This window comes from Chrysochloris asiatica, unplaced genomic scaffold (genome assembly GCF_000296735.1).
Source record: "Chrysochloris asiatica unplaced genomic scaffold, ChrAsi1.0 scaffold00007, whole genome shotgun sequence".
NCBI lineage: Eukaryota > Metazoa > Chordata > Mammalia > Afrosoricida > Chrysochloridae > Chrysochloris > Chrysochloris asiatica.
Window position 1 is genome coordinate 32,500,519 of NW_006408525.1, and position 11,111 is coordinate 32,511,629.

Consider the following 11,111-nt stretch of genomic DNA (forward strand, 5'->3'; position numbering starts at 1 on the left):
AAAAGCAGTTGACTTGACAAGCCACAGCTGCTGGCAAGGAGCTTCTGTAGTTTGCAAAGAATATATTCTAGAAATTATTACTCTTAGTCACAGTATTTATTTTGAAATTCTAAATAATACTAAAAGAGGGTGTGAGTTAAAAAAAAAAATATATATATATATACATATATATGTTATAAGAGGGCATGAGTAAAAAAAAACAATTAGAGACACATTGCCCTAAGACTTCTGTGGAACATAAACCTGCACTTGTTCTTCTTTTGCTGTGCCTTACTATAAAAATACAGATGGCACAGACCTTATATAGTTTTAACAACTTGATTATAAATTGTTTTCAAAAGTAATTTATTTGGATTTTCCATATCCTTTAATGAATTGCAAATATATTAACAGAAAAGACTCCCCCCCCCCAAGACTGTACAATTTCTGAAATAAGTCAGGAAAAGCAAAAAGAAGACATAAAATTACATTGTTTCAATGCAAATAGAATACACACATCACACCCACACTTGCATTTTCCTAGGTTTTCACAAAGAAAAAGTTGACCATATTTCTCAGTGAAGACCCATACTATACTCTGGCTAATCAGAGACTTCCAAACGTTTTTCTTCAAAAAGAGCATTTTTAATAGACTAAATACTGGTTTATCACTGAGTTTTTGTTTAAAGTACAACAGCAGCATGGTTCAAATGTTACTTGCAGTTCTTGGAAAAAAAAATTAAAATTTTAAAGAATGAAATACAGAAAAATTAGGGACTGCCTTTCATTATTGTACCATAGTTCTCTTGAAAAAATATTTTCAACCTTCTAAAATCCCAGAGTTACGAACCATTTCTAAAGGGGGTAAAAAAATCCAACTCTATATCATAACTTCTGAACAAAAGTGTGTGTGTGTGTGTGTGTGTGTGTGTGTGTGTGAAAAGCTTAAAGAGAAAAAAGGATGTCAATGTACTTAGTATTTTTAATTTCTTTCAAAGTAACTTCTGAAATTTGAAGCAAATATTTTGCTTGACTGATCAAAATGTATTTCTTCTTCTGGTTGTTTGATCCCCATTCCATGCAAAACAAAGCAGCCTGAAATAGTTACTAGCTGAGTAACAAAGCTCCCTAGACCTAAAGGACTGAAAGTGAAGTGTGAGGAAAAAAAAGAAATTAGGCCAAGATTGGGCTAGGAGTATCCCTCAACTGCCAGTCATTGCCATAGTATGCTTTCTACAACGATCCTTTTACCCTTGGTCTCAGAATCAGTACTAGAAATACTCTCACCTCTACCACAGGACAGAAATTCTTCTATACTTCAGCAAATCATCTTAGGAGTTAGCTTTCTCCAGGCTTTGTAACACGCAGCTCAGGTGGGAAGCTTTCTATGAACCTCTAGATTTGAGAGCTGACTACGATTTGCCAATTAAAAAAAAAACAAGCTAAAATGAAATATTACAGAACTAATGGATGATAAAATGGAATACTTGTTAGAAATCCAAACCTTTGGGAATTTTTAATGATACTCATTTACTTCCAACCTGCCCTTATAAGCGATTTTCTTTCTAAGGCAGCACGTATACATAAATTTAGGAAAGAACTTTTGTTAAACACCTCTCTGGCACCCAATACCTGAGCTAGGACTTTGACTTGAATTCATTTATAATGTTATCTAACCCATGTAAAAAAATGAGCAGATTAACAGCAAAGGAAAGAAATTTACTAAGTCTATAGGTGAACCATTTTTTCAAATCTTTTGTAATCCACCTTATTCTCACAGTTTGACTAACAAATATAGGTAACCAGTATGTAAATTTGCCCTTCATCAAATAATAACTGTAGCCTGTTATTTATTAAGAAACTATAATTTTTTATATTCTGTAATTGGCACTTAATAAAATGTTAACAACTAAAGTTTCTCTAAAATTTCCAAGAATTAAAATAAAGGAGATACACAATTTAAGACTGTTTAAATGTTACTGTGAAATTCCAATAATTCTCAATTTATTATGCATAATTAGATCTTTAAAATTGTGGCCATTTGCAAAGACACCAACTCAGGAGAGAACTTCTATATCTCCTTTATAAGAGTGCTTCCCTCCCCCACCCCCACACCCAACTACTGAAATTTTCCCAAAACTTAAACCCAATCACTCTTAGTAATAAACATTTTGGTGACCCATACTTCAGAAAATAATCAAAGCAGAGCTGAAAAGAATGGATATGACCTTAACCAAGGTAACTGCACATTCTTGCACCCTGCAAACACTTAGAGAAGTCAAAGGGATACTGTTTGGAACAAATGCAGATTCCAGTCATGGTGCAATTATGATTGTATTAAGGCTTTCACTGTCATGATCTCTTACAGTCTTCTCCACTCTAGTGTTCTCAGACTGATTCCAATGGTGAACTTTAATGGTTATTAAGGGCCTTATTTTGGCTTTTCAGTGGGCAATCACTCTAACATTTCTGAATGTTAAAGGTAATCCCACAGAGTTCAAAGAGAAGAGACAATATGGTAAGGATCAACTTTAAGTTTTCAATACCAAGACAATGATCAACACTTTTGAAGCAACATGAATAAATTAAATTCTTGGTTAGACATGAAAGTATTCTTGCCAAGAATAAGTGTACACTGTGTATGGAAGGATATTTGATTCCTACTCATGAGTCCCAATATTCCCATTATACCTGTTTATAGGAGACACTGCAAATTGAAGGTAATTTACATTCCTTGGCAATCAAGTTACTGTTATAGGCAATGTCTTTTATTGTTCCATCTGGCACTTGCTAACACCATTCTTGAAGAACCTAGAAATGAAGGTCAGTCACTCTGTTTATCAAGAACAGAACTAAATAAAAACAAATTTTTGGAAAAAAGGCCAAGAAATTCTCGTTCATCACTATTTTCCCTATCCAATGGTACTTTCAAGATAAAGCGTAACTCTTCCTTCCATGATAGTTTGCCAACAAAGGGAGCTTAAAGGAAATAAGAAGACTGTCTCCCACCCTATCCCCCTCAATTGTCATTCATACTGGTGAAAGAGCCAGTTCTGTTAGCAGCTGAATATTGCACTGCCTTTCATTCTGTGTACAGTCAGGGTCCATGAAAGTGGCACACTCATGGTGTTAAGTCATGGATGAGGATACTGCTGGCTCTAGAGTGAAGACTCAGTATATATGGAGGGACAAGAAACAGGTCAGCACTAGTCACACATCCAGTTGCAAATGTCTGATTTCCAGAAATTAAAATTCATCACTTTCAGCTGCATGAAGTTGTGTGTCATCCGCATCTGTCATGCTGCTTTCCTGGGATTCATCTGTTCCCACTTTAAAAAAAACACACAAGTCAATGGTAAGGTATCTGATAAGTATTTCTTTTTCACTCATGCAAACAAGTAAGGAAAACTATTATAGTCAGAGAAATGAGAATGTAAATGAAAACTCTTTAAAAGATATATTGATTTTTAATGAAATGCAACTCAAGTTTTTTATTATACAGCATGTCTGATATTTTCTTGTATTTAACCTTTTAAGGGTTAAAACTACCCAAAATGCTTCTCCCTAGTACATTTTTTATTCTTGTCCTAGGTGCTTGAGCATCAGTTTTACATGTTAAATAGAAAGAACATTCTACATACTATTAAAATGAGTTTTTTCTAAGACAAAAGTCCTGGTGTAGTGCTGTGGGTTAATGTGCTAGACTGCAAGGCCAGTTTGAACCACGAGGTCAGTGGTTCAAGCTCACTAGCCACTCCTTGGAAACCCTATGCAGGGACGCTAAGTGTCAGAACCAACTCAATGGCACTAACAACCACAAGACATTAAAGATCATGACCTCCAGAATAAAAAGGGTCATTGGGGCTATGTTGTTGCAGAGAACCTTACACTACATTTTCTAAATAAAGGCATTTTAGTTTATCTTAGAAGTTTCTAAATTACTATTAAAAAAATATTGATACACTGAATCTTGATTCTCATTAACTACTTTAGGACACACAATCAAGTTTAGCAATAGAGTACTTACTACTCCATCTATAATATTTTGTTTCCACTTCTTTTCCTGACTCCTGGACCACATGGTCAGTTTGAACAATAAGGCAGGCGGTTCACACTTACCAGCTACTCCTTACAAACTCTATACAGGGTAGCTATGAGCCAGAACGGATTCGATCACAATTAATGATAACAAATTTAAATATGGGGACTTTTAGTGTGGTGCTGCAGGATAAGCACTTGACTGCTAACCACAAGGACAGCAGTTCAAATCCACCAGCTGCTCCTTTGGAACCCTATACAGGATTGCTATGAGTCGAAACTGACTCCATGGCACACAACAACAAATTTTAAATACGAGCACTTTAGCCATATATTTGGATTTTGTATTTGCTAGGGTTTCAAAGAATTAAATAGCCACCGCTACAGATCTATTCATCTATTTAACACTCATAATGTCTTTAGCATACCTTCATATCTATCATCTTTTTACATTCAAATGTAAATTGAGGCCTAGGTGAAAATCATCCATGGATTTGTCAAAGTCATACATGAAACTAGATCTTAACTGAGACAATTATCTGAGTCTATAGCATACTGTTTTCGCTATTCAATTTCCCCAATGGTATTAAGACTATATACCACAATTAGAAAAATAAAAACAGCCCACAAATTCTTAAGCAAAAGGTAGCTTCTGAATATTCAAATATTTCTGCATTTATACTGTCTTAACAAAAATTTGTTCCATTTTACCTAATTTTGATGTGGCATTTTACTAGATATCTGGGGAGAATAAACACATAGAAGTCTAATACATAAAGATGATACTCACTGATCTGTTCTTCTTGAGTTATTGGTTCCTCATCATCTGGTAGGTAGCGCTTATCAATTGCCTCTTTAATCTGGTTATTGGCTCCTTTAGGATCTAAATCCATAGCCCAAGAGAAATTCATCAGGGCAAGGTGCGTTTGACCTAACTTCTTGTAAACCTAAAAATAAACAGCAGCACTACATTTTTCATTAAGTTGTGAGCTTCAACTATAAAATCCTACACATTTATAATTCAAATTAGGCTCCTGATATATGTGCTCTAAAGTCATTCTAGACTTCCCGGAATGGCTGACACACATAGTTCACCATTTGGCTACTAAAAGTTGGTAATTCATCTTACAATCTGTAAGATCATAATCTTTGAAAACCCTATGAAACACAGGTTCTGGAGTTCTTGGGTTACACAAATGCTTAAACGCTCAACTATGAACCAAAAGGTGGTGGCTAAACCCACCAGAGGTGCTTCAGAAGAATGGGCTGGCAATTTGCTTTCAGAAGGCCACAACCTTGAATGCACTAGGGAACATACTTCTACTCTGCACATATGGGATAGCCATGAACTGGAATCAACTTGATGATAACTGGTTTTATATGTGCTCTATAAAGCATCCAATAAATTGACTCGGACACTAGAACAATGATTATGGGCAGAAGTGGGCTATATGCTGCTCTATTAGAATTCACTGATATTCGTTTTAAATGCACTTACATCACCTCTGCATTTTAAACCAGTGTGAGCTGTGCTCCATCAACAAATGAAGGTCCCAAGAAGTTTGCTCCAACTCCATTGGCACCATCATGGTCAACTCTACTTTAAGGAGGCAGCTCTTCCCCAGTCATTTTCGAAGCGCCTTCTAACCTGAAGGGTTCATCTTCTGGCACTGTATCTGACAGTGTTCTGGTACACTTTATGTTCCAATATTCAGTATTCTGGTGTTATCTGACCAGAATAGTGTTGCACTGCTACTCATAAGGATTTCAGTGACTAAACATTCAGTAGTCCCCTACTTCTTTTTCCTAGTCTTTCTTAGTACGGAAGCTCAGCTTCTACCCATACTCATTGTTATATCAATGCAGTTATATCAATTCTTGTAGTCCTGGCACAGTGCTGTAGGATCAAAGTTAGTTTGAACAGAAAAGTAGGTAGTTCAAACCCACCAGCCGCTCCTCAGACACCCTATATGGGTACTATGAGTCAGAACTGAATTGACAGCACTTAATTACAACATAGCAACTCTTAACATCCATCCACTGTTCCCAGCTGCCTCAAACAGTTGGCATTTGGAGGCCTACTCTATAATATTCTGGTCTTGGAAATCATAGAAGCCTTTTCTTCTATCAAGACAACAAATTGCCACTAACGCTCTTCTTGAAGATTTCTAAGTATCTTATTGTGATTTGGAAACTAACAGTGAGCTGAGGTCGTCTCACTTATGAACTCATTATTGGGCTTGGGCTACCAGTGCTAACCTACTACCAGTACCATAGTAGAGTTAGGAGTTGGTGGTATATATTTTTATTCCTTTATTAGGATATCAACTTCTTAAATATGAAAACTAAATCCATTCTGTATTAAGTTAGTTCAGCACACTTAGTTCAGAGATCTAGTTTAATCTGCTCGATAAATGTTCTATAATAAGCATATTTACTCCTTCAAAAGTTAATATTGGCTATGAAAATCAAGTTTAGGACCATGGCTCCAATCTTTACCTTTCCTATTAAGAAGTAAACAAGAGATTCTTTGGGAACAATTTGTTTCAATTCTTCAAGTTCTTGTAAAGCAGACTGAAAACAAACAAAAAAGAAAAAACTTAGAATAGAAAAAAATTTAAAGGTTTGATAGATTTCCTAATTTATTCACTCTCAATCAATGTACTTCCTTATTTTATTAATTCTTTTTGTGAAAACAGAATGCATGAAAAGTATTTAGAGCACAGACTACAAATGGCAGGCAATCACTAGAAGTACAATGAATACACAATCTGTGAAATATACGTATACGTGTTGATAATTCTTGCTGTTGCCACTATTTTATTTAAAAATAACAATAATCCATCACACTGTGTATAGAAGTGCTTTGAAAACTAAGTTGCAGAACAAAAGAACCCTGAAGTGCCCAGATACAAGCACTAAGCTTTGAAAAAGAACCTGCCATTTTAATTACTGATAGACTACAAATGTAACCTTCCAAGTTGAGTAAAACCTGTGTAGTCATCTGTTAACCATTCATTGCTAAGGGCAGGGGGAATGAGAGAAAATACAGGAGAAAGAATTAGACTTGAATTTAAAGGAGAGAGATCATCATCATAATAAAACTAGCCTCAAAAAATGAGACACTGAGCACACCACAGGGCCACAACAGGGCTCATACAATAAGGAGCACTGCATGACTGCCTTCCTTTCTGGAGAGAATCTGTTTCCTGGCCTTTCCCAGCTTCTAGAGGCTCTCTGCAGAGTCCTGGTATGGCACTGAAGGATAAGCACTGGACTACTAATTGCAAGATCAGCAGTTAGAACCCACCAGCCACTCCTCAGAAACCCTTTGCAGGGTGGCTATGAATCAAAACCGACTCAGTGGCATTTAACAACAACAGAGGCTGCCTGCAATCCTTGCTGTAACACTCTTCTCAAGATGCTGTGAATCACTGATTCTCAGCATGGAACCACAGATGGAAAGGCCCTCCACTTTTAGGTCTTTTATGATTAGGCTGGGCTCACAAGATAATCCAGGATAAATGTCTTCTCTCAAGGCACATATCCTTGGGCACCTGCAAAGACACTTCAATAAGATGTATTTACAGGTACCGACGACTAGGATGTGGACATCTTTGGGGGGCCATTATTCCACTTACCATAGTAATCAAAGGTAAGCAGTTAGACCCCACCAGCAGCTCCATGGGAGAAAAGATCAGATGACCTGCTCCCATAACGATTATACCCTATGAAACTCTATGAGGCAGTTCTATCTACACTCTGTCCTATTGGCGACTAGGAGTTGGAATGGAGTTGAGAGCAACGTAACAACAGTGTGCAGAGCAGCTGGGTAGTTGGCACATGGAGACTCATTACATTCTCACCAACAAAAGTGATATTTGAAATGTTCTGTAGAAGTGGGATAAAAACAGTGAATGTAACAAACACTCACACTTTCATAGCCAGTATACCTATTAATAAGTCTACAGGTTTTCTCTGGTAGTGTAGTGGTTACGAATCGGGCTGTGAACCTCAGGGCCAACAGTTCAAAACTACCAGCTGTTCCGTGAGAGAAAGATGAGGCTTTCTGCTCCCATAAAGATTTACAGCCTCAGAAACCCTGTACAGGGTCGCTATGAGTCAGCACTGACTTCATGGCACATAACAACAACAACATGTAAGTTTGTAGGGAGCTAATACAGTGTACCTCTAATATCCCACTCCCTTCCTAATTACTGACAATCCAAGAGATACTGATTCAAAGGAACTGATGAGCTAAATTGTCCAAGAATCAGCTATGTATGTCTGAGAATTATTAGATACAATAATTCCATGAGGTAGACCACTCATCTGTCAGTTTGTTGTACTATGGTGTCTTGTGTGTTGCTGTGATTTGGGAAGCTATGCCACCAGTATATTTAAAATACCAGTAGGGTCACCCATGGTGGACAGTTTTCAGATGAGCTTACAAAGATAGACGAGGAAGAAGGAGAGATGAACTACTTCTGAATATGAAGTCAATGAAAACCTTATGAATAGCAGGACAACACTGTCAGCACCAGATTACTGAATATTGAAACATGATGAAGAGCACCAGAGTACTGTCAGATATAGTGGCAGAAGATGAGCCCCTCAGGTTGGAAGGCCCTCAAACTACTGTGGAACAGCTACCTCCTCAAAGAAGAGTTGACTGTGATGATGCAAATGGAGTAAAGCGCTCAGGACCTTCATTTGCTGATGGGGCACAATTCAAAATGAAGAAAAACAGCTGTAAAAATCCATTAATAATGAGAACATGGAATGTACAAAGTATAAATCTAAGAAAATTGGAAATTGTCAAAAATGAAATGGAACGTATAAACATCGATATCCTAGGCATTAGTGATCTGAAATGGACTGGTATTGGCCATTCTGAATCTGACAATCACACAGTTTACTACGCATGCAGGGAATGACAAATTGAGGAGGAATGGTGTCACATTCACCAAGAACATATCAAGATCAGTCATGAGGTACAACACTGTCTGTGATAGGATAATATCCATGTGCCTACAGGGAAGACCAGTTAATACCACTATTATTCAAATTTACGCACCAACCACTAAAGCCAGTGAGGATGAAACTGGAAAATTTTACCAATTTCTTTACTCTGAAACTGATCAAACATGCAATCAAGATGCATTGATAATTACAGGTGAATGGAAGGCAAAGGTTGGAAATAAAAAGGAAGGATCAGTAGTTGAAAAATATGGCCTTGGTGATAGATATTTTGCTGGAGATCGCACAATAGAATTCTGCAAGACCAAGGAATTTTTCATTGCAAATACCTTTTTTTTTTGGTACCAAAAGAGACCTATGCCCATCTCCTTTCATCTGCTCCACCCAGACAGACTGGATACTACTCAGTGGAGATTCTACTTTCTGCGCTCTCTAGATCTAGGCTCCCTCTTTAAAGCTTGTTAGCCAGTCACTTCTTACCTTTGTAGCTCCCCCATTTTGGGTATCCAATGTCCAAGTTGCCCATCCCTGTCTACTCTGTGTATGGAGGGGGTGGGAATGATTCTCACTGTAAAGATTTGTCCCCTCTTTTGAGTTACTGCAAACATAGGTGTAGGTCAAGTTCAACAAATTGTATCAGATTACTCTTTTTTTCCTCTTCTTTCTTCTCTAGTTTGAGCTCTGATCATCCAGTTATTGAAGCCAGGGCAAGTGGGTATTATCTGCAAGTGTGGGTGTTCTTATGCATATGCCCTCTCTTCTTATTAGCTGGACGCTTCACTCTCCACTCTAGTTCTCTGTAGTTATGTCACTGATTCTGGGCCCAGGTCTTGCCACACTGCTGGCCAACCAGGTCTCCACCCGGGTTCACAGGAGTCTACAGAACATTGCAGGGCTTAGCTCACAGCTTCATTGCTGTTTTTCCCTCACTTCCCCTATCAGTGACCAACGTGGTCACCAGTCAGAGTGCATGATTGCTCATGTATTCCCATTGAGTTTTAGTCTTGGAAGGGGGCTTGCCCTGAAGGGACCCTACCACTTGCCTTGATGTCTCCTGGGCAAGCAACTTGCTTGTTCTTGTAGTAATCAGACTGCCATTATTGTTTTGTATTTTTCCTGTCGGTCTTTCTTTCAAGACGTATCTTCTGTTCTTCTAGATGCTCCAGGCTGGTCTGCTTGTTCTTTCAAGTGGAAATTTCCCACCTGAGAAGATTCTGGACGGAGTTCAGAGTTCAGAATGCCACCTATGGTCTTATGTAATGCAGAGGCTCTGCAGGAAGCCTCCTTCACTGGGCACGCTGTAGCCCCCATTTTAGGTATTTCAATCAGTTATAGCAGAAGACGGACTTACATGCTTTCTATGGTGTTATTTCTGGCTATTCCTTTCTTTCTCCCTCCAGTGTCTATTTTATAATGGTAAGCCAGGGAAAGCAAAATTCAAAAGATAGCCAAGCATCTTAACATTATTTCCCACTTTTGTCACTCCAACCATGTCTCAATCCCTGTAGCCCTGTTGTTCCAAGGTTGTGCATACATCATTATTTACCTGTCCCACTTAGCCCATGCAAACCTGCCTAACTGTTTTCCCATCCGCCTTGTTCTTTCATTCCTCTTCCCCTTCTTGTATATTGCTCCCGTTCCTGCACCCAAATTATCCTGTCTTTTCCCTACACTGTGCTCCACCTTCCCCTCCATCACCTCACCCCACATCCTGGTAACTAGCAAAGAATTCCCTCCCCCCTTTAGTATGGGTTCTTTTTAGTCATTTACAGTAGTGGTCCTAAGCAGTATTTCTCCTTTTGTGACTAATTTCACACAACATAATGTCCTCAAGGTTCATCCGTGTTATGCGGTGGCTTGCAGCTTCCTTGTTATTCTTCAAGGTAGCATAATATTCTATTGTGTGCATGTACCACAGTTTATCCATTCTTCAGTTGATGGGCACTTAGGCCGTCTCCATCTTTTTTGCTATTGCAAATAAGTGCTACGATAAACATTGGTGTGCATACATCCACTCATGTATGGCTCATATTTCTTGTGGGTAAATACCAAGTAGAGGAATTGCTGGATCATAAGGTATTTCTATTTCCAACCTTCTGAGGAAGTGCCATATT

At 38.1% G+C, this 11,111-nt stretch overlaps 1 protein-coding gene across 4 annotated transcripts in view; it reads right to left on the bottom strand.

Moving 5' to 3' along the window:
• Positions 1–348: 348 nt before the first annotated feature.
• The window catches only part of LOC102829882 (cell division cycle protein 27 homolog), an 82,821-nt gene continuing 72,058 nt past the window's right edge, over positions 349–11,111 (bottom strand). Inside the window, exons 17-19 of one of the 4 annotated variants that reach the window (XM_006833549.1) lie at positions 6,517–6,591; positions 4,808–4,964; positions 349–3,308 (exon numbers count right to left, since the gene is read on the bottom strand). In XM_006833549.1, the coding sequence (XP_006833612.1) occupies positions 3,226–3,308; positions 4,808–4,964; positions 6,517–6,591 (315 nt within the window). In that variant the 3' untranslated portion in view covers positions 349–3,225. The remainder of the gene's footprint in view (positions 3,309–4,807; positions 4,965–6,516; positions 6,592–11,111) is intronic. The other 3 variants (XM_006833548.1, XM_006833551.1, XM_006833550.1) reach the window with 3 other exon arrangements.